At 45.8% G+C, this 24,259-nt stretch overlaps 1 protein-coding gene across 1 annotated transcript in view; it reads left to right on the top strand.

Annotated features, from left to right (window-relative positions):
• The window catches only part of CCDC146 (coiled-coil domain containing 146), an 897,036-nt gene that overhangs the window by 419,647 nt on the left and 453,130 nt on the right, over positions 1 to 24,259 (top strand). Inside the window, exon 8 of the mRNA XM_069229681.1 lies at positions 22,383 to 22,610. Within this exon, the coding sequence (XP_069085782.1) occupies positions 22,383 to 22,610 (228 nt within the window). The remainder of the gene's footprint in view (positions 1 to 22,382; positions 22,611 to 24,259) is intronic.

Raw genomic sequence — 24,259 nt, 5'->3', positions numbered from 1 at the left:
GTTGATTTGGAGGGATTTTTCTGGGTATGACTATTTTCCTCCTGTATAGAATTCTCCACAGCATTGTCGCAAACCAGAATTGTTGGCGTCCGTCTCTATTATGATGTTGGGTTGAGAGCCGAAAATGGGGTGACCATTTCAGGCCTCCATGTGAGACACCACCATTGTAGTTCTTCGCTCGCCTTTTCCAAGAGGGGGACTGACTGAGAATATGTGAGGCCTCAATTTAGATGGAAAGTCTTGAGGTGCTGTAGAGCCCGGTAATGTAGAGGACCTGGGGAAATGGCTTGAATAGAAGAGGACAGAAGGCGCACTATGCGGGCCAGATGTTGGAGACAGATCGAAGTTTTGGCTAGGACTTTACACAGTTTGTGCTTTATCTTGCATAACTTCCAAGAAGGAAGACTCAAAGTGGCCTTGACCGATTCCACCACAAAGCCCAGAAATTGCATTGAAGTGGACAAGATCGGAGAAGTCTTCGGTTTCAAGACTTTGGTAAAACACCATGGAGCAGAGGATAGTCCGAAAGGAAGGGAGGTGAACTTGAAGATCTGGGACTTCCACTGAAATTGCAGGAATTGCCTGTGAGGTGGGAAGATGGGAACGGTGAGATAGGCGTCCCTTAAGTCCAGGTGCATCATCCAGTCTTTCCCTAGCTACACATGTCGAAGAAGGTGAATACCTTCTATCTTGAAGTGGCAGAAAACCAGCCACTCAAACTCTCTCAGGTTGATAACCGGATGTTGACCCCCACCCCTCTTGTCTACCAGGAACAAGTTGCTGAAAAAACTATGAGGATGTAAGGATGTTGACACAATAGCCTCTTTCAGTAAGAGTTAGCCAATCTCTGCTTCTACAAGGTCTATTTGGCTTGGGGTGAAAGCGAAAGGCTGGGGTTTGTGAGGTTGGAATGGAGAACCGTAAAAGTCAATATGAAATCCCTTTACGGTTTGAAGAACCCATGCATCTGATGTGAGAACCTCCCAGGTGTGATCAAATTCTCCCAATCTGCCACCAAGTCTGATGCCCTCAGAGGGTTGTATACTCACCTTGGGAATTGTTGAGGGAACTGCTGACCCTGGAATATCCTCTGGACCCTCGACGACAGGGATAACTTGTGGTTTGGTAAAAGTTGCTGAATAGGTTGGAATCGACTGTGTGCACCTCTGGCAGGGGCTTGTTGGAGGGATCACCTGGTTGAGCGCTCCCCTAGCACAACCAGCACTGGCAAAAACCCCAGGGTGTAATGGTTTGTTTTATGGAAGACTGATCTTTGCCTAGAGTGTTGAAAGTACATTCCCAGGTTTGCAGATAAATGGGACTCAGAAGAGATTTCCTTCTGTGATGGGGCCCACTTCAGAAGTTGCCAATTTGGCAATTTTTTATCTATCTTAATCAAAAGAGATCTGCGTCTCACAGTACAGAGTGCACATTTGGCACTCTCTAGAAAGATGCTCACCCTTTGTGCCCAATTAGACAAAGTGTCTGGGGAGATGAGGGTGCTGGATGCTTACATGTCCTCTGCAATGTCCAAGGTTTTGGAAAAAGGTCCTACTACATCATGCAGTTTATCCTGGCATGCTCACCAGAAGCAATCTATTTCTTTTTTGGGATCCTTAACAAATTTCCCTATAAATGTAGCCATTTTGGCATCAATGTCTGGGGTAAGGGTGACCTTACCCCCGGAAGGACAGGGACATACCGCCCTGAGACAGCTATGTACTTCCTTATCTAGAGGTTCACGTAGCCGGGAGGCAACATAGGCTGCCACCTTCGGTGCACGGATGCAAAAGGTCATCAGGATCCAACAACCCAAGACAGTAGTTTGGGAGGAAATACTTAAAGTCCGATCAACCTCCTGGTTATTAGAAGGGTGCCAGGGCCTGCTGCAATCACCTTCCCCTTTCAGAGTTGCTAGGGGAGTCGTTCCTGTCCAAGGGATCAGGGAAAGGAGGAGAAAAGGCAGAGTCTTCTGAGGTGCCGGGGTCTGAGGCCTGCGGGTTAGCAAGGGAACGTTGGGATACCATGAACGCCTTCTTGAGGTGCTCGAAAGCGATGAGATCGACACCTGGGTCATCTATGTGCTTGAGTTTAGGGTCTGAGGGTTGTGCCAAGGCCTGCCCTGGAGGTAGAAGGTCATGAGGCCCAGTAGGATCTTCCCTCGGAGCAAGGGTTTTTTGGCACTGAGCGTCCATGTGGAGAATGTTCTGCTTCAAGGGCACCACTACCTGAGAGAGAGCTTTAAATAAGGAAGCGTCCATGATTTTGCAGAAGTGTTCATCTATAGGGAGATAGGTAATCTCCTCTTCCTCCCTGTACTCTTTAGAGTCCTGCATAGTGAAGTGGAAAGACTTATGGTATCAGTGAGAGGGTATTTATGCCTGGGCACAGCCTTGGTAATATGTGAATTCCCTGATGGAACTGTAAACATATGGGCACTTTAGAGGCCCCGGGACCAAACACCCATGGTTCCAATGGGTAATGCAGCTAATAGCTGAAGGACGTGGGCAGCCTGGGACGTGTCCCAAATTAAAAGGCCAGTCTTACCAGTGGCAGCTGCTGCCAGTAAGGCTTGGTGGGGCAGCCCTTGGAGCTGGTGGGGGAGAGAAACAAAATTAAATGGACTTACCTGCTGGTGCTTCTTTGCATGTACCCCTCCCCACCCAATCTAGACGCTTCTTTCATGCTGTTACCCAGGATGAGAGAAGCACCATAATTTGCCTGAGCAGGCTGAAATGCTACTTAGTTAGGGACTGGGTGCCTGCACTGGTTCTCTTCCTGGCTGTGCAACACAGCTCGGCTACAACAATGCATCGCCTACTCCTCCTCCCCCTACTGACACCGAGAATGGCCCCGCCCTGCCCTAGACTCAGCGGACTTGCTAAGTGGAAAAATAAAATGATAATAACATTCTTTTATTATCATTTTATTTTTGTGCTTTCTGCGCCTTGCAGCAGTGGAATGATGCTCCTCTGCCATAACGGAGGGGCCTCCCTGAGTCTTACCCGGAAAACAGGTGTTCAATCTCCAGGCGGTGGCTCTATAATAAAGGCAGTGAAATATTGGCAAATGTGGGTGACGGGAAAGAGATAATAGCTTTCAAAGCCCTTGAACAGTCCCTGTATTGTAGAGCGGCCAGTCACTCTTCACCTCTTTGACCAGATCGGGTGTAATTAACGTCAGTGTTGCCAGATTTTGAGACCATCCCAAGCCCAAAGCTGTCCACGTTCAAGCCCAAACTCAGCCCAGCGTATAGTTGTATCAGCCCAAAAACCAGCCCAAAGTTGCAATTTTCAAAGTATGCAAAAAAAGCGTTCAGGAAACATTCTGACCATAAATCTAACTTCTGTTCAATAAGCGTATGATGGGAGGAGTTTCAATGGGCACCCATGCACATCTGCAATTATGTCCAAATTCTATAAATTACTAATTTGTAAGATAGGTCTCCTGGAGGACCTTCTATTTGGAACTTCTATCACCACAAGTCCGATCCTGGCACTGATGAATGAACTTCACAAGAACAGACTATAACTCATCTTTAATGTTGGACAAGTGCAGAAATGTTGAAACTCTTTAAGTAACATACCTCGTAAAACAGTATATTTAACCAGTATGTTTAATGAATCTTGCAGGATTAACACCACACAATGATACACACATAAAGAAACCACCCTGGGGTTAAAGCAATTCCAGCACAACTGGTTTGGCAAGCTGGTAGGGTCATCGCAGTACGACAGGAGTCCTATTTCTTCTAGTTAAAATATAAGAAGGCCAGAAAGGCTATAGTCACTTACTCTAAGTCCCCTGTACTTCACTCCAAAGTCCTTCAACATGAGCACAAAATCTGGCAATTAATGATATATAGGACCTGTGTCGTTGCCTTCATTTTGCAGCAAAAACTATACTAAAGCTTCAAGGCTTGGCAAGACGCAGATAGGCTTGTTTTTGTTCTAAATGAAGTAACAGCTATTGGAACAGAAAGGAAAAAGATACATTTTCCCAGACCTAATTGCAAAACCTTATCCCCAACATTTCAACTGTGATGCTGCCTCGACTCTGCTGACGCTGTCATCACTCTTCTGGTCCCCTCCAACTTCATCATTACTGCTGGGCAATCTCATGAGGCTTTGCAACTCCTTAATGGACTTTAAGGGTGACAGGTCCGACAACTGCTTTCAAAATGGATCCCTATATTCTTGTTGTTAACTTTAAAGGGAAAAACATTGATTGACTTCTCAACGAAGACTGGAAAACCCCTAAGATAATCAATGTAAGCAAAGCAGTCCCTATTTATATTTCACATGCTTTACTTTTAGTTATATTTTTTTTCCAATATGTTTTTTCTGTATTTCTTCTTTTCATATGACTTGTACAGTACATATTGCGAACTGAGTCACCTCTGGGTGTCTGGGTGAGTTCAGATTATGACTGGGCATTTGTGTGTGGCATGATTTAAGAGCCCTAACGCTGAAAGCAGTACATGTTTCTCACTGTGCCTGCCAGTGGGTCTTTAAGGTGTTCAGATTAAATGCACATGTAATCCTGGGTCTCTGTACAAATGAAAGTACTGCACTTGTACAGCAGGAAGCTGGGTCATGGCCATGTGGGCAACATGAGGCCAGGGCTGTGGGCCCCTTTCACCCCTATATCTTTTCGAAATCCTCCATTTGCATACCTCACGTCACCCCTTTTCTTTTCAGCACCATTTGCGTCTCTCTTCTTCAGTACATATTTCCTTTATTCTGTGTAGGAAATGAGGATCAGGCAGCCATTATTGAGCTAGATCAGGGCCAGCATTAGTGCAATACGTTGAATGTGTCCCTGAATAATGTGTCTGCTTTACTTTCACAATCTGTCGAGGGTGAGGAGCGTTGTATGTCTGTATGAGTAATTACACAAATACCACTTACTAATTTACTTTTTTTAATTGAATTCCTTGTATAGCTCTATTTTTCCTACTATAGGGTGTCAAGGCACTTTATATTACATAAACTTACTCTACAGAGACAATCATACAAGTGTGTAAATCAATGTATATGGGGTTTTTATGTAAGGCAATGAGGGTAGGAGGTATAGGAGCCACATATAATTTGTAACTGATAGCCATTATATGCACCTCGGGTGCATGCTATACCGGACTGGACTAATCTGACTGTACTGAAAACAGCTGGGACCTTGGCACGGCTGCCTCAGAGGCGGTACCACTGTCACAAGGCCTGTAGTTCCTTCCATCCTGTTGTTCGACTGTCAAACACCCCGGTCAGAAGACTCCTCTGTCGCGTTGGACCGAACTTAATTAAGGAACAGAAGCCCCTGGTGTGAGGTGAGAGAGGCTGCCTCCCAGCATGTCCCCAGCAACAGCATGATGATTGCAGTGATTTAGCACAGCAGTTGCACAGTAATGTACTGCGAGGCCTTTGGCAGCTGTGGCAGCTGCAGCATTTTCCCCACTTTGGTAATGTTTGTTCCTAGAGGATTGGTTGCAACTACATCTATGTGTATATCTGCATTTGTAATTACAGCATAGGCCCTGGCACCTCCAAAATAATCATATTGGAGATCAGAAGGTGTAATAGAATAAAGATGCCTTTAAATTTTGTTTATATCTAGTCACATTTGATGCTTGTTCAAAGACATAGGTCACATGTATGGCTATCGCTTATGACAAGCCGCTGCTTATTTTATTACAAGATAGTTTGGTGTATTTTTTTTTTTCTCACACTGAGAATTTTCTTAGGTGAATTCTGCAATAATCTTACTTGATACAATGGGTAGGTAAGCAAATGCTACAAAATGCCATGTTTTTCCAAACACACACCAAAATTTAAATATATGTAAATAAACATCATTTTTATCAACAAATCGAGGATCGCGCAGGGATAAAGAGAGATGCGCCCCTTTCACAATTCCCCTCAAAAACAGCTCTCCCTGGAGGTCTGGATCGTTGTACACTCACCATAACTGATCTCTAGGAACCTGCCCACATCAAACACTGCCAACAGCGCCCTCCATGCTGCACATTCCATGCCTGCGGCATCGCCTAACCTGAGCACTCAAGGCAGCACCAGTCCGCTCATCCTTCCTCTCGATTCCGAGTGTGGATGAGAGGGAGTTGCGGCCCTGCCTCCAAACCACGGCTGGACTATCATAACAAAAAAAAAAATAGCTGGCCTGTCCCTCGTGATCACATTGGTCCAATGTCAGACACTCTGGGAGGGCAGGCCAGCAACATGAAGCTGTGTAGTTAGGTAGCGCTTTTGCACTATTAATGATTGACGGTGCGTTTTTAGTGGCGGCGCCGCCGCCGCATTCACAACTTTTGCGCACAAATGGGCAAATAAAGTCCAAATTTGTGCAACCTGCCGGGAGAGTTATTTCCCCCACAAATAGAAAAAATGTTGCCCATTTGTGCGGGAGTTAGCCCAATCTGGCAACACTGATTAACGTGTCAGCGGCCGGGGTAGGAACATAAAGAGTGCGTGGTTCCCGCGGTCGCCCTGCCAAGAGAAAGTAATGAACACACAGTTTTCAAGAAATAATAAATGCAATACGCAGAAAACACTGCCAATCACAATTTAGTAAAAACATTAAAGCATAAACGGAGCAAAGAAAAACACTTAACTGAAGCTGCTGGAGCAGCGAAGAAAGCGGGGATAGAACTTCTGCAGGAGGTCTTTAGGGACATGCTGGCCTCGGATTGGATGGACTGTTTCTGTTTCCCTTTCCCAGTGTTTCATGGGGAATGTGGTTTATGCAAATTATTGAAATGTTGACTGATGGCTGTTGGTGCAAAATAAAGGAGAAAGAGTAACCTAATCCTTGCCTCCGGAATAAATCGCATACCTAGTCAATAATAAAATCAAGCTGATTTATGATTAATTCAGTAGAAGACGAATTGTTCAAACCTACTTACAGCACTAAAAGAGACAAGGCGGCCAAGATGCCAACCATGAATGTAGATTGCCTTGCCAAATCTGCCACGTATTTAATAGAAACCAGTAGACGGCAAAGACAACTGATTGCGATGTGTCAGTTTTTAATAGCCTAAAAGCAGTCTTGTAATCTCTGGCCCCAAAATTACGACATAAAAGCAAAAGCCATCTCCTCTTGTATGATGCTTTTCATTACCAAAATTGTGTTCTCATTCAATTGTTGATGAACCTGGCAAAAGCAACACTGACAAGTAAGGTCTTGTATATTGACTCCTGGCCTTTGTTTACTACCACTACATTATGCCTTAACCAAAGTTCAGATTTCAAGTTTTTCTTGAATATTTTTCAGATGCTTAGCCTTGAGATCCCCAGAATAAAAAATGACATTGCTAATGTGTTAGTGTTAAATCACATAAAAGGAGGATTTCCTAAAATAACAGACAGAATAATTGTTGTAGTGTATCATTCCTCAATTTTAAAATTTTTAAATTTCACTTTTTGGGGCTACTGAACAATGCAGTGAAGCCGCATGTCAGTCTCCCAGCATGTTAGTTAAAGTGGCCCTTTGCCCATTGTCAATAGCTCATTCATTTACTGTTTTCTGTGCAGATGGTGCACAGGGTGTATCTTTCACAGCTGGTACTCTATCATGTTGCCAGTGCACAGGGCTTCTTGGACTTTTGAGATACGTTAGATGGTTCTCCACCCTGCACAGACCCTCACTGGTGAGTAGAGCGCTTCATAAAAAAACTTTTAGGGATTGATTTATCCTTGAATTCAGTAGAAGGAAGTCCAGTTAAAGATGCAAGTTACAGAGCTTGAAGTGAAAATGAGCCATCCAGAGGGCACAGCAAAATTGTTGGTAAAACTCAGATAGGAAGCTCTCAGAATCCTAAAAAATATTAGAAATTAATCCTATTAAAAATTCAGGTTGGAGAGAGACGAGGGCAATGAACGAATCTTTTTTTTATTTTTTTTATTACATCCTATTGCTTTATTAATTCTAACTGAGTTTCAAGGAGGCTCGTCTCCATATGGACAAATGTAACCGGTCAAAAAAGATGTAGCACAAAACTCAGAAAGTGTCTTTAGAGCATTCCCTCATCTTTAAGTTGATGGCTATGAAGGATAGTGGTCTTCGTATTGGCATAACAAAGGTTCTTGCAGCCCCCGCGGTGCTGGGGGCCCCAGAGCTCCAGGGGGGCCCCCCTCAACACGGCGACCTGGCTTGAGAGCTCGCAAATGAGTGCGGAGTGGGGGCCCCTCCATGTTCTTTGCAGGGGTTTGCCCTCCAGTTTCGTTACAACTCTTCATTGGTATATGCTAATGAAGCACTGCAGTGCAGCGGTCAGAGGATTCTCCTTTTCCTGACGTGACTCCTAAAATTTAGGGCAGGGCAGTTAATAAAGAAGCAAAGAATACATTTATTCTGTGTGCATTCGGATTTTATGGAGCAGACTATGCAATGAGTTGCTTGACAAACGTATGGATAATAATTCTGTGAACCTGAGAGCAGAGAAGCTTCAGAAATCCATACAGCATTTGTGGGATTGAGGGAAAGGGATAAGATATCCAGGAAAGTGTTAAAGAAAAATATATTTCACTGGACACAGCTGGAGCTTTGCAAAGTGGTTGTTAACTATGTATGTCTTGGTCATATAGTACAGTTATGAGAGGACTGCCTCAAACAAGTTTGCACCTGCAGAGAAGGTGCTAATCTAAATGTGTAATCATTTGACTGCATTTACACAATATATGAATTACATTTTACCAATTAAATTTTTGCTTATAATGCACCTCCTCTATCCAGACTTAAAAAAAGGCATTCGTGGGCCAATATTTAATTGTTTCCATCTGTGTCCTGCACCAAGATATACTCACCAGCGACAGTGGTATTTCTATACTATTTAGTAGGTGCCAAGATAGTGACATCAGGATGGCAGAAAACCTAATGTTGTGCACATAGGGCATGTGGTGGAACATGTTTTGCATTAATTAACTGGATCATAAATTCTCTTCTGGCAAGTATCTTCAAACCCCGAGCTAGGCTAATTTGTTTCATGTTTATTTATTGATTTTTTTTTAGTGTTAATTAAGACATTACAGTAGATTGGTTCACTGGTCGAATTACCATCATTACAGACAGTATCTATTTACATATAATTGGGCATTGTCTAGTTGGAGTTCTACCAAAGAGCGTATCTTGACATGAGCCTGTAAACATTTTTCTAATCATCAAACATAACCATCATGTGAATAAAATGACATTACATTTGTTGGACTATATATGTTGCATTGGGAAGAAATCTCAATTAGTAAGAATTTAGTAGAAATTAGTAGTGCAGGAGGAAGTGTCTAGGAGCAAGGGTTCTTGGGGGAAATGTTGAGTGTAGTCGTTTTTGGTACATAAGGGGAGTGTAGCAATACATGTTTCTGTATGCAACTTACTTCTCAGGGGGGATGTAAATCATTTTTGGCCTCCACGTTGAGTACCAGAGGGTTCCATCATTCCCCACCTTTACAAGTAATTCCACAAGCTTGGAGCCAACTAATATGATGTGATTCTGCTTTGGCCCAAGTTTACAGGTATTTTAACCATTGGGATATGGTCGGAGGGGCTGGGGATTTCCATGCCATAGCTATCCTACGCTTAAATGGTACGAAAGCTAAATCAATAAATCTGTGTAGGTATTTTTCACCTTTCTTTCAGGGCAAAAGGCTCAAGAGACAAGAGGTAGGTGTTACGGAGAGGGGATGTGTGGTCAGGTCTGATACCATTGCAATAACTGTGCTCTAGGTCGCTTGTAAAACCAGACAGTCCCACACCATGTGATAAAATCCTTCCAAGGGTAGGGTATAGCATGGGAAACCCGGGTAGTGTGCGGGATACATGCGTTGGATGCAATGGGGGTCTAGATAAGCGTGATATCTATAATTAAATTGTGTAAATCTGAATCTAACATTTTGTGACATCCCCTTTACAGTCTGCAAGGCCCCATTCCATTCCACATCAGTTAGTGATTGTGGCAACACTATGTTCCTCTTCTCGCAGGCACTCTGCATAAGGTTGGCTTCAGGTGTATGTAGCACGGTATATAAAGTGGTAATGGCGTGGTGTGTGCCTTTGGTCAGCAAGATAGTGTGTAGTCCATGGGATATGGGCGGCTCTGTGTCCACCATTCCTCAGAGGCCACGCATGATTTGCAATGTAACATAGTAAGTGAAGAATTGTCCAGGGACAATACCGTATCCAGTGATGATGTCCTGAAACAACATAAGTGTGCCTTCCAAGAATAAATTTCCCAGTTGGGTAATCCCTTTTTCAGTCCATTGGTCACGGTCAGTAGCTCGTGTTTTATGTGTTATCCTGGGTATATCCCAAATGGAAATCTCCGGTGAATCTGTGATGTGTGGGCCTTTAAGGTGTACGAAGCGGTGGCAGCATGTGTGTGCTACCTTCATTAGCTACGTCATTGATCTACTAGGGCGACTAGAATCTGTTAACCGAGTGTACACCACAACAGTCCCCAGTCTGGCTTGTATAATGAGCAACTCCGGGCATGTTGGCGAGAATAACTAGGTCATCGGCAATTGCAGTTGCGCAGCTGCATAATATAGATCGGAATCTGGGCCACTGTGCCCACCCTCTGTCATTGGTCTCTAGAGTTTGCATAGGGCTACCCTATGGCATCCATCTCCCAGATCAAGTCAAGGAGCAAGCAATCAATCGTCTTAAAAAAGACTCATGACACCACTACGGGTAATGCTGAAAATAAATAAAGCAATCTGGGTACGATTAACATCTTGGATATCGCCACATGGGTGATCGGCAACAGTGGCAAAGAACGCCAGAAAGTGAGGGAATTTCAGAAATTGCAACTGCTTTGGGTAAATTACCATCAAGAAGATCACACATCGTATGATAAACATTGACTTCTAAGTACTTGAAGGAGTCATAATTCCACTGCAAGTGTGAGTCTGCTGTGATCCCTCTGTTGGCTGGAGAGCATGGGGCCAACGGAAACACACATGACTTGGGCCAATTAACCTGGAGACCGAGGCCTCTCTGAAGGTCTACAGGAGCTGTTCAAGCTCCTGAAGTGTGGTTCTTTCATCCTTGAGATAAATGAGTGTCATCTGTGTAGAGAAACACAACGTTTTACCAACTCAAGTCCGGTATACATCAGAGCTCAGCGCAGCCACGCAGATAACAGTCAAGGGGTTCCACAGCCAAGGCAAAGAGAAGCGGTGAGAGTGGGCAACCCTGACACGTCCCCCTCTGTATAACAGAACAATTAGAAATCACCTGACCCGTCTTTACCTTGGCTAGCGGTTCCGTATACAACGTGTTGATCCATCTCAGAAGTCGTGGTCCGAATCCCATGGCTTCAAGACTCTCAAAGAGGAAATCCCATCCCAGGGTGTCAAAGGCTTTTTCTATGTCTAAGGAGACTGCCACCCGGTGGAGGTCATCAGCTGAGGTGTTATGAATGATATGTAATAAGCGCTGTATGTTGATAAAAGTACTTCAGCACTGATTGAAGCCTGATTGGTCATGATGGACTAATGTCTGCATTACAGGAAGTAATCGGTTTGCCAGGATCTTCCCCAATATCTAGCAGTCCAAATTTAGTAAAGATAGGGAATAGTATGACATGACATCTAATGGATCTCGCCCTGGTTTAGGCAGCATCACTATTAAGGCTTCGTGTGGGGATTCTGGGTGGAAATACCTCCAAGAGTCGCGGTGTAATAGCAATGGAGTAAGTGGCGTAATATTTGATTGGTAGGCCATCTGCGCCCAGTGATTTGTTACGAGCAATTTGCAAAATGGCTTCCTTGATCTCATCGAGCTGAATGGGTTCCTCAATAATATCCTGTTGAGTATTGGAGAGCCTGGGAAGGGATACCCCGCATATAAATTCCTGCACACAACTAAAATTTGGGGCAGCAGGTTTCTCATAATGCTTTTGATAGTAATCCCGGAATACATCATTAATGGTCATCTGCGAAGTAACTATAGTGCCATCAGCTAGTCCAATCTCCATAGCCGGGGCACTACGGTGTTCTCCTCGGAGGAGCCAGGCAAGCAATCTGCCTGAGCGATCTCCATGAGCATGTTGTAGAGCCATCAGTGCCCGAAAGTCATGATAACCCAAGGTGGATTCCGCTTCGCTACGGCAGAGACAATACTGACGAAGTCGTGAGGGCGATACAATTCGCCCCCCAACCTGTACTTCTGTTTGCAGATCCCGTTCTACCTCAGCGAGGTCACGCAGCAGCTGTCGCCGAACCCCCCAGGTGGTCGCCATTCATTGATCCTGGATCACCACCTTATGGGCCTCCCACTCCATGGCACAAAAGGAAGATGAACCAGCATTTGTTTCAAAGACGTGTCGGATGCGTTGCGATAGTGCGTCTTGGACTAGGGGTCAAAAAGAGCCTCCAATTGGAGGCGCCTGTTGGGGATGAAGGGTCGTAGTGTGCCCCGAAATAGTTGCCACCAGCGGATTATGGTCTGAGTGCATTTGTGCTAGATACTCCGTCCGATTCAAAAGAGGGCCAGTGTGGGTGGTGCCAAAAAGGATGTCAATCCTGGTATGCAGGTCGTGGACGGGTGAGTAGAATGAATACTCACGGTCTTGCGGATGGCCTAGGCGCCATACATCACAAAGGCCCATATGGGTGCACCATCTTCGGAAGTGGTGGGAGATGCGCCTGCTTGTGGCAGAAGACAGCAGGGGATGGGAGCGATCTAAATGCAGATCCAGGGCGCAATTGAAGTCTCCCCCCCATATCGCTGGAATTAGAGGGCCTCCGAAGAGCACATGTGGTAGAGAGTCTAGAAAGTGTTTTTGAGCAGCATTAGGTGCATATATTGCCGCTAGATAGGGAGGGGTCCCATCCAGTCGACCCTCCAGAATAACATAACAGCCTTCCGTGTCTATCTTTTGAGTAGTTTGTGCGAAGGGGACTCGTGGAGCCACCCAGATGAGAACCCCTCTGGTGTAGGCGAATGTAGTGCCATACGTTTGTTCTCGCCACCTACACCGTAATCGATCTAGCTCCATGGCCGTAAGGTGTGTCTCCTGGAGCACTGCAATGTGATCCTGCCAGCATTTAAGTTATGACTACACCCTATGGCGTTTAATAAGGGATGCCATGCCCCACACATTCCATGTCAAAATTCTATATTGCGGGGTATTCTCCGATGATAGTGTGTTAGGTATCATGACCAATGCAGTAATTGAAAGAGTTACTTATTGGGCTACCGGTTGCACCCCGACCCTTGTGGCCCCCCCTTCCCGCACAAGAGATCCCTCTCATAGTCATCCATTATGTTAGTGTTCCACGTGTAAGGTAACAACTCTGTATACAAGAATACAGTGCAGAACAGTGTAGAACAAGTATAAAAATTAAAAAGCACCCCAACTGTATTAACAATCCCCCCAGGGCCGAAACCGCGTAATAGGCCACCCAGGAAAGATAACTATTTGCAAAATAATGTTTGCAATGATAACTTAGTGAATAACGTGCCAAATAGGCAAAGCGTGGAGGTGTGACTTGCAAGTGCATTCCAGGGCACTGTGCTTGGGCCCGGATTCTAGTATGGAGAGGTCCCGAAAATCAATATTAACTGATAAGCCCTGTCTGCAGCAAAAAGGTACACAGGGGAAGCAGTAGCAGTGGATGAGCATTTTATGACATATGGGAAGCGCAAAATCAGATCATATCATCTACAGAGCTGGGTGCGACTTGGGGGGACCCCAGTGCTGCAGACCGAAGAGGCCTCTGATTCACAAGTCTTGGATCCGAATGTTCTTAAAATGTCCAAGCAAAGACCAGAGAAAAATTGGTTTGAAGCTGTGCCACTGCCTCAACAGCTCGGGCCTGCTCCACAGCTGCTTGATCACGATCAGGACGGGACCCTGGGGTCTTTCTGCGAGGTTTAGGTGTCACCCACATATCTGCTTCCTCCTTTGTCCCAAGTGTCGCAGCGAGGCCCTTGGTGTACAGCCAGGTCCACACATCCTCTGATGTTTGAAAAACGTGTGTCTTTTCTTTGTCAATTACTTTAAGCTTTGCTGGAAAGAGGAGAGCATATTTGATCTGCAATTTCCGGGGGGCTTTATATGGTGCTGAACTTTGGGGCCATTGTAACCTGGTGGATTTGGAAAGGGCGGAAAATAAATTTTTAAAATCCTCGTTAAAAGTTCCTTCTAGCACTCCATCTCTGCCCATCCGTATGGGTTTAAATCTTTTTTCTATTTCGCAGAGTGCTGCTTTAAGGCCCTTGCTATATTGGATCCGGCTCTGGATAACAGATGCCCTTTCTCCATTTCGTTGTGGGCTTCTCAAATTGGTGGGCAGCAACACTGTTAGTAAAACGAAATGGTGTACCTATGTCAAAGAATCCTTATTCCATCTAGGTTTTGGGTCCTATTGGGTGGACCCTATTTCCATTCCTAAAAATGCTGTGCAGCTATTGAAGGATGCTTTCTGGCACAACGCTCAGATTGTGCAATTCACTAAGATCGTTCCGCTGTCCATGTCTGATAATTATTTATTACTCAAATGCCACTATGAATTTGAGCCTTATATGGATATAGCATTATCTCCATTCGCGCGAGCTCTTTTTGTTAGATTCAGAATAGGGTCCCTCCCTCTGTGTTCTCTAACGTACAATTGGCACTGTTCCACTAATAGTTCCAAGCTCTGCCCGATGGGCTGCCAACGTGAAGAGTCCTATCTCACATGTTCTCTTTTATTGTCATGCATATCACAGACAAAGAGCTTGTTGGATTATCCCGCTCTGCAAATCTATAGGCGCCAGGTCTCATTTGTACGCTGAGAGAATTTTTAAATCTGATCCATCTGCCGAGGTAGTTTTACCAGTGGCAAAATTCCTCGAATCAATCTGGCGCCTTAGACTAGCAATTTTAAAGTATATGACTGGGTAGCTAATTTTTAGATCTATGTATGCACTTTAATTGACTTTTTGATGTCTGATTTTAGTATTTAATTTTTAATTTTAAGACACCGTTTTATTGCATTATTGAACACCTACGGGCATAGGGAATAGGGTCCTTGTTGTGTGGTACACTCTAAATTTAGGAGACATATATTGTGATCATTTTGCTCGAATTTTAACTCCCTATTATCTCTTCTATATTTTTACTGCGTTTATATTTTTAGTGTTCTACCAATTTAAAAAAATTAGCAATTTATGATGCTTGTATTGTACTTTTATGGTATGTTTTTACTTACCGAAATAAAGTTGATGATGATGATGATGATCTGCAATTCACACAACCGTTGTTTAACTTTCGTATAAGAGCTACGTCTGCACTGCACTTCCATGGTAGTCTGGGTAGGCAGAGATCTTGGCGTTGTCGCAGTGCCAGGGACCCTTAGTGTGGAACAATTGAAGGATTAGATCACAGTCGTGGAAATTCAATGGGTGGGCGATGAGAGGGCGTGGTGGTGCTCCTGCTTTGGGATGGTGTCCCGGGATGCAGTGGGCTCTTTCCACTGAAAACAAGGGAGGTGTCTTATCTTTCAGCACAGTATGCAGGAGCCACTTCTCCAGGAAAGGTTCGCCACAGGGAAGCTCTGAATGGTCGGGGAAGCCAATAAACTGAATGTAGCGAGCGTCCCTCCACATCTTCCGCACTGTGGTGTAAAGCAGATATTTCTTCTTGCATGGTCGTTATTTTTGTTTGCATGGCATGAAGAGTCAGTGGCAGAGTTTGTGTGACACTATCCGACAAATTTTGATGGTCTGCTCTTAATGAGTTCACCTCTAGGTATACTGAGTCAGTTTGGTATTGGTGTCCAGTATAGCATGTAGGATGTTCTCAAATTTCTCGAAGTGGCTATTAAGTGTGGATTCAAGGTGTCAAAAGTGATCCACTTGTGGCGGAGGGTCCGATGTGGGACCGTTGTCAACATCAGGACAGTGTGCGCTCTACGGGCAACGTCAATGCAAAAACCCCGTCCTTATGCAGTGGCATATTGTAAGGAAATGCCTCCTTGGCATGGTTACCCCCTGACTTTTTGCCTTTGCTAATGCCAAGTTATGATTTGAAAGTGTGCTGCTAACAAGGCCCCAGCACCAGTGTTCTTTCCCTAACCCGTACCTTTGTCTCCACAATTGGCACACCCTGGCATCCAAGTAAGTCCCTTGTAACTGGTACCCCTGGTACCAAGGGCCCTGATGACAGGGAAGGTCTCTAAGGGCTGCAGCATGTCTTATGCCACCCTGGGGACCCCTTACTCAGCACAGACACACTGCTTGCCAGCTTGTGTGTGCTGGTGGGGAGAAAATGACTGTCGACCTGGCACTCTCCTCAGGGTGCCATGCCAACCTCACACTGCCTGTGGCATAGGTAAGTCGCCCCTCTAGCAGGCCTTACAGCCCTAAGGCAGGGTGCACTATACCACAGGTGAGGGCATCGTTGCATGAGCACTATGCCCCTACAGTGTCTAAGCAAAACCTTAGACATTGTAAGTGCAGGATAGCCATAAGAGTATATGGTCTGGGAGTCTGTCAAACACGAACTCCACAGCACCATAATGGCTACACTGAAAACTGGGAAGTTTGGTATCAAACTGCTCAGCACAATAAATGTACACTGATGCCAGTGTACATTTTATTGTGAAATACACCCAGAGGGCATCTTGGAGATGCCCCCTGAAAACATAACCGACTTCCAGTGTGGGCTGACTAGTTTTACCAGCCTGCCACACACTAGACATGTTGCTGGCCACATGGGGAGAGTGCCTTTGTCACTCTGTGGCCAGGAACAAAGCCTGTACTGGGTGGAGGTGCTTCTCACCTCCCCCTGCAGGAACTGTAACACCTGGTGGTGAGCCTCAAAGGCTCACCCCCTTTGTTACAGCGCCACAGGGCATCCCAGCTAGTGGAGATGCCCGCCCCTCTAGCCACAGCCCCCACTTTTGGCTGCCTGCATGTGGAGGAGTAGTGCCGCGGGCCCGACTGCCGGCAGATTCGAGGCGGACCGTCAGAGGCGCTGCAGGCAGTGTTGCCTGGTGTGCACGGGCTGCGCCCCTCGGAAGGTTAGTGCGCACCCATCGGCACCCCCTTTGAGAACTACAGATCCAGAGTGCGACGCGCCTCGCCGCTTTCAGCAGCAGTGATTCATAGAAGCCACATACACAACGTGAGGCCTGAGAGGCGACTAGTGCCCTTGTTGAAGAATATGGTGAGAGACAGCAGTGAGACGCTGTAGCAGAGGTGAGTACATTGAGAGTGTCTGGTATACTGAGAGAGGTTGTATGACCATTCAAAGTGAGATGTTGGTGCCCGTAGGTGAGAGTGTTGCCTCACCCAGAGATCCCTCATAATGAGTGGGACACTGTAGTGACTGAGGCAATACGGAGGATATGCGAACTTAAACACTCGCAGTCATTTGTTTGCCGCTCTGCCTTGCTGAAATGGTCCTGATGCATATTAACTAACACTCCCGTGTGGGTTTCCAACTCACACACTTCAAGAACCCGGGGAGCTCCCTTCAATACCTCAGAGGAACTGTGGGGCAGAGCTATTCCTTCAACATACCCATGGTAGAGGAGTGAGCCACTTTGACGACGACCTGGTGGTCACGGCATATCGACGATCGCCCCTCCCCCCGAAACACCATGGGGAAAAACACGTCCCACCAAAACAGCAGGGGACATGTTGAAAACAGGGGACGGCTGTCAAGGAGAACAGATCCTCGGGCTTGCGCATGTTCCCAACATGTCCACCTCTTGGCAGCTCCAAACTCCACTAGTTATATAGCACAGAGTTAAAGAATGGCCAAGTGGGGGAATGGGTTTTGGGTTGGGAACAGCAGGGAAGGAGACCTGTGGAAGGAAGAGTTAAACGCCACATTTGCAAGATTAATCACAGTGACTTTCAATAAGATTTGTTCCAAATAAAACACTTATGCTGAAAACATGAATGGCCTAAGGCTTCACTATAACTAGGCCTCAAGAATCTAGGTACCTGGAAATCAAGAAAAGGTTATGCAGGGTTTTCACATGAACATTCTAGAATTAGCATGTTCTGTTTTGAACAATAAACTCTATCCAAAATACTGCTTAGAACACTCTCTGCATTGTAGCAAGAATCAAAGAGCACATGGTTTTTTTCTCTACATGAATGAACTGTACAAATACCATGAACAACACTTCTACGTCACTTTCTGATTAAGAGTTTCAAGACTTAAATGTTCAGGGAATATTATGCTCTTTAATCAAACCGCTCATCTAAGATTCAATGTCTAGAAATGATTGCGCATTCTGCCGATCTGTATTTCAAAAGTTAATCAGGAAAGAATCACGCACTCTGTTGCCGATTGGAACATTTAGATTATCATGCAATGAAATGATCGCGCACAACGCCGATATATGATTCAAGATTTAAATGCAGGGCAAAGAATCGCGCACTCTGATGCTGATTCAGAATTCATGATACAAATGTCATGAAATGATCGCGCACACTGCCGATCTGAATGCCACGAAGTAAATGCCTGGAAGGAATCGCGCACACTGTTGCCGATTTGGAAATTATAATGTAAATGCCATGAAATGATTGCGTGCACTGCCGCTCTGAATGCCAAGAAACAAATGTCTAGAAGGAATCGCGCACCCTGTTGCCGATTCGGAATTCACAATGCCAATGCCATGAAATGATCGCTCACACTGCCGATCTGAATGGCAAGAAGTAAATGCCTGAAAGGAATCGCGCACACAGTCGCCGATTCAGAATTCACAATGCCAATGCCATGAAATGACCGCGAACACGCGATTTCAAGTTTAGGCCCAAAACTCTAATGTTACTGGAAAACAGAGTCGGGGAAGTAACCCGACCTCCACCTTACTGCCCTGCCTGAAGATCACCAAATTAGCAAGAGCTGGCCTGGAAATGACTGGTTAGGCCTCTGGGACAGGAGCTCTGGAAAATGCTGTTGCTCTGCACCGGATCCTCTTAATAGTGATCACGTGGAGCTGGGCTGGCTCCTTTATATAGAGCTAAGCCCCGTCCACAAGCCATACCCATCCGTGCTGCAAGAAAGGCTTCTAGAAAGTCTTAGAATAAAGGACCACCTCCTGTAATCCTGCAAACAAGCCTTGCAAATGAACAATGAATTACAAACAGCATTAATGACTTTTCAAGGTGAAAGTTCTGCAATGCAAAAGGTTAACATACTGCATAGAAACACAATGCATGAAATATGTGTAGGAAGTTGGCTCTGTATGTACTATTTCAAAGTAAGAAATAGAATGCACAGTCCAAGGATTCCCCTTAGAGGTAAGATAGTGGCAAAAAGAGATAATTCGAATGCTCTATTTTGTGGTAGTGTGGTCCAGCAGTAAGCTTATCAGAGGGTAGTGTTAAGCATTTGTTGTACACATACAGGCAATAAATGAGGAACACACACTCAAAGACAATTCCAGGCCAATAGGTTTTTGAATAGAAAAATGTATTTTCTTAGTTTATTTTAAGAACCACAGGAACCACAGGTTCAAGATTTACAAGTAATACTTCAAATGAAAGGTATTTCACTTAGGTAACTTAGGAACGTTGAATCAGCAAAATAGCATGTACGTTTTTCACAAAAATGGCAATAAGCTATTTTAAAACTAGACAGTGCAATTTTCAACAGTTCCTGGGGGAGGTAAGTGTTTTAGTTTTGCAGGTAAGTAAACCACCTACAGGGTTCAAAGTTGGGTCCAAGGTAGCCCACCGTTGGGGGTTCAGGGCAACCCCAAAGTTACCTCACCAGCAGCTCAGGCCAGTCAGGTGCAGAGGTCAAAGTGGTGCCCAAAACGCATAGGCTTCAATGGAGAAGGGGGTGCCCCGGTTCCAGTCTGCCAGCAGGTAGGTACCCGCGTCTTCGGAGGGCAGACCAGGGGGGTTTTGTAGGGCACCGGGGAGGACACAAGTCAGCACAAAAAGTACACCCTCAGCGGCACGGGGCGGCCGGGTGCTGAGTGCAAACAGGCGTTGGGTTTGCAATGGAGTTCAATGGGAGACCCAGGGGTCTCTTCAATGAAACAGGCAGGCGGGGGGGGGGGCTCCTTGGGGTAGCCACCACCTGGGTAAGGGAGAGGGCCCCCTGGGGGTCGCTTCTGCACTGGAGGTCGGATTCTTCAGGTCCTGGGGGCTGCGGGTGCAGTGTCTTTACCAGGCGTCGGGTTCTTAGAAGCAGGCAGTCACGGTCAGGGGGAGCCTCTGGATTCCCTCTGCGGGCGTCACTGAGGGGGCTCAAGAGGGGTCAACTCTAGCTACTCACAGGGTCGCAGTCGCCGGGGAGTTCTTCCTGTAGTGTTGTTTCTCCGCAGGTCGAGCCGGGTGCGTCGGGTGCAGAGTGCAAAGTCCCACGCTTCCGGCGGGAAACGTGGAGTCCTTTTAAAGTTGTTTCTTTGTTGCAAAGTTGTTTCTTCTTTGGAACAGAGCCGCTGTCCTCAGGAGTTCTTGGTCCTTTTAGATGCAGGGTAGTCCTCTGAGGCTTCAGAGGTCGCTGGACCCTGGGGGACGCGTCGCTGGTGCAGTTTTTCTTGAAGTGGGGCGACAGGCTGGTAGAGTTGGGGCCAAAGCAGTTGATATCTCCGTCTTCTCTGCAGGGCTTCCAGGTCAGCAGTCCTTCGTCTTCAGGTTGCAGGACTCTATCTTGCTAGGTTCTGGGAGCCCCTAAATACTAAATTTAGGGGTGTGTTTAGGTCTGGGGGGTTAGTAGCCAATGGCTGCTAGCCCTGAGGGTGCCTACATCCTCTTTGTGCCTCCTCCCTGAGGGGAAGGGGGCACATCCCTAATCCTATTGGGGGAATCCTCCATCTGCAAGTCACCTTAGGGGTTGTCCTGACTGGCCAGTGACTCCTCCTTGTTTTTCTCATTATCTCCTCCGGCCTTGGTGGCGGGCATCTCCACTAGTTGGAGTGCCCTGGGGCGCTGTAACAAAGGGGGTGAGCCTTTGAGGCTCACCGCCAGGTGTTACAGTTCCTGCAGGGGAGGTGAGAAGCACCTCCACCCAGTACAGGCTTTGTTACTAGCCACAGAGTGACAAAGGCACTCTCCCCATGTGGCCAGCAACATGTCTGGTGTGTGGCAGGCTGGTTAAACTAGTCAGCCCACACTGGAAGTCGGGTATGTTTTCAGGAGGCATCTCTAAGATGCCCTCAGGGGTTTATTTCACAATAAAATGTATACTGGCATCAGTGTGCATTTATTGTGCTGAGAAGTTTGATACCAAACTTCCCAGTTTTCAGTGTAGCCATTATGGTGCTGTGGAGTTTGTGTATGACAGACTCCCAGACCATATACTCTTATGGCTACCCTGCACTTACAATGTCTAAGGTTTTGCTTAGACACTGTAGGGGCATAGTGCTCATGCACCCATGCCCTCACCTATGGTATAGTGCACCCTGCCTTAGGGCTGTAAGGCCTGCTAGAGGGGTGACTTATCTATGCCATAGGCTGTTTGAGGTTGGCATGGCACCCTGAGGGGAGTGCCATGTCGACTTAGTCATTTTCTCCCCACCAGCACACACAAACTGGCATGCAGTGTGTCTGTGCTGAGTGAGGGGTCCCCAGGGTGGCATAAGACATGCTGCAGTCCTTAGAGACCTTCCCTGGCATCAGGGCCCTTGCTACCAGGGGTACCAGTTACAAGGGACTTACCTGGATGCCAGGGTGTGCCAATTGTGGAAACAAAGGTACGGGTTAGGGAAAGAACACTGGTGCTGGGGCCTGGTTAGCAGGCCTCAGCACACTTTCAAATCATAACCTGGGATCAGCAAAGGCAGAAAGTCAGTGGGTAACCATGCCAAGGAGGCATTTCCTTACACTCACTGTATGTAGGTTCTTTCTGTTCAATAATAGATTAAACAATTGTATAAAAAGATCCAACAGGGGAGAACAAAAAGTCCCTAGTCTGAATCAAAATCGTTCTTTCATTTCGTCCCATCGTACCTGTATAATTTTAATCCATTGCAACACCATTGTCTTCCTACTCCAATACAAACAAATCAAAAATGGCACTGGCCTAAGGAAGGGGGTATGTTTTATAGGCCCTGTGAAATTGCACAGGAGAATTGTCAAACCAGTACTTAATGGTATTTAAAGCATACTAAATATTACTTCTAAATAAAGTCAAAATGCTAACCTGGTGTTTATTTGTACAGACAAGACCTTAAATCCCAATAAAATACCCAACATTTGAGATTCACTTTTTTTTTTTTTTCTCCTACAGAATGATTTCAATACTTTTATTCTAGTCCTGTGGTCAATTTAGGTTAGAATTGTTCTTTGTATCCTCCTGGAAGCATTGGGGAATGGACACATGTCAAACACTTAAAAGATTAATATCTCTGCATGCTTATGCTTTATTATCTATTGTTCACAGTTTGAAAAGCTTGTGATATTTTATTTTTACCTCATAGGGACACAGAGAAGAAAAAATTGGCTTTGGAGGAGCAGTGCCAAGAGTTGATTAACGGCATCAGACAGACCGAGATCAAAACTAAAAAGACACTGGAGGAGAAGGAAGAAGTAATGAAGGAGCTAGAGGAAAAGAGAGCTTTGCTTGAAAGCAAAGAGCAAGAATTCAACCAGCTAACCAAATTATCCGAAATAGCCAAAGAAAATGAAGCAGTGGCCTTGGGGGACAGGTTAGTTTTCGAGTGAATCTCTACACCCGGTGTAATATACTGTTAGTTTGATATTTTGGTATTCAATTGCACTATTGAATGAGGTGTTTGTGCTATGTAATGTATACATGCAGTGCTAAAGTGCAAGTGCTCCCTGTGCAAATTGTACTGGTGATTGGTTTATCCATAATTGACATTTGATTTATGATTAAGTCCCTAGGAAAGTGCACTTTGTGTACCTAGGTCCTATAAATGCTACCAATGGGCCTGCAGCACTGCTTTTGCCACCTACTCAGCAGCCATTTAAACATGGCTCGGGTCTCCTATTGCAGCATCTGTGAGTGCAGTTTTAAAGCTGCCATTTCAACCTGGCAAGTGCACCCACTTGCCAGGCCCAAACTTTCCCTTTTATTACCTGTAGGTTAAACCTAAGGTAGGCTCAAGATAGCACCAAGGGCAGGGTATTTAAAAGGCAAGACATGTAATGGTGTATTTTACATGTCCTGATAGTGAAGCAGTGCTAATTTCGATTTTCACTATTGCAAGGCCTATCTCTCCCATAGGGTAATATATTTCAAGTGTAATTTCCCATTGGGTGCAGGTAGAGATGTGGAATTTGGGATCTCTGAACTCACAATTTAAAAATACATCTTTTGGTGAAGTTGGTTTTTGAATTGTAAGTTTGAAAATGCCACTTTTAGGAAGTGGGCATTTTCTTGCTTAACCATTCTGTGCCTTTGCCTGTCTGCTGAATAAATGTCTGGGTTGGGATGACAGTTGGTCTGTTTGTGCATTCACTCTAGACAGTGACACAAAGGGAGCTGAGGTCTCCTGTGTCTATCCTGATGGCCAATCACCAGGCTGGTGGGTCTTCCTGCGCTAGAGTGGTGGGAGGAGCTGACACTTGCACCTGAATAAGGCTGTGCCTGTCCTCACACAAAGCAGTCTTCAACCACCCTGGAGTGTGTCTGAGGCTAGTGTAGGGAAAGGCAGGGTCTTGTGCACTACAAAGACTTCTCTTTGAAGTTTGCCTACTTCAAAGACAGAAATGGGTATAAGTACTGGACCTCTGACACCACCTATTTAGAACACTTCTGGACTGAAGGTATTCTGCCAGGAAGAAGAGCTGAATGCTGTAGGATGGACTGACACTCTGCCTGTTGCTTTGTTGTGTGGGCCTGCTGCTTGCTGCTTCTGTCTCAGGAGTGAAAGCACTCTTCATCCTGCTTTACAAGGTTCTCCAAGGCTTGAACTGAGCTTGCCTCTTGTTAAATAAGTCTCAGGGCCATCAAATACTTCCCCTACCAGTGCCTGGGCTCTCTTGCTGAGGGTCCTGACTCACCAAGTGGTGCCAAATCCAGTTCCTGTGCCTTTGGAAGTGAGCTCTGTTGCAAGTCAGAAGAATATAAGCACATCAATTCCGGAGCAACTTTGGAACCGGCCCGCTCTCTGACTCTGAGCTGCCACCTGCACCGGAACTGTGGTCCCCGCTGAGTGCAACAACTGTGACCTGCAACACTGGCCTGATGCCGCTGCAGCGCCTCTGAAGTCCTGCTGCAGTGTAAGTCCCGAATGCTGTGTCACTGGCGTCCATGATGCCTGACTCCACCGCAACACCTGTGCCCCCATGGTGTGATCATGACACCGCATTGTCGACACCTTGCATCATG

The sequence above is a fragment of the Pleurodeles waltl genome, chromosome 4_1, assembly GCF_031143425.1.
Source record: "Pleurodeles waltl isolate 20211129_DDA chromosome 4_1, aPleWal1.hap1.20221129, whole genome shotgun sequence".
NCBI classification, from domain to species: domain Eukaryota; kingdom Metazoa; phylum Chordata; class Amphibia; order Caudata; family Salamandridae; genus Pleurodeles; species Pleurodeles waltl.
The sequence above is the reverse complement of the archived record's forward strand: the minus strand, read 5'-3'. Positions and strand labels throughout refer to the sequence as shown.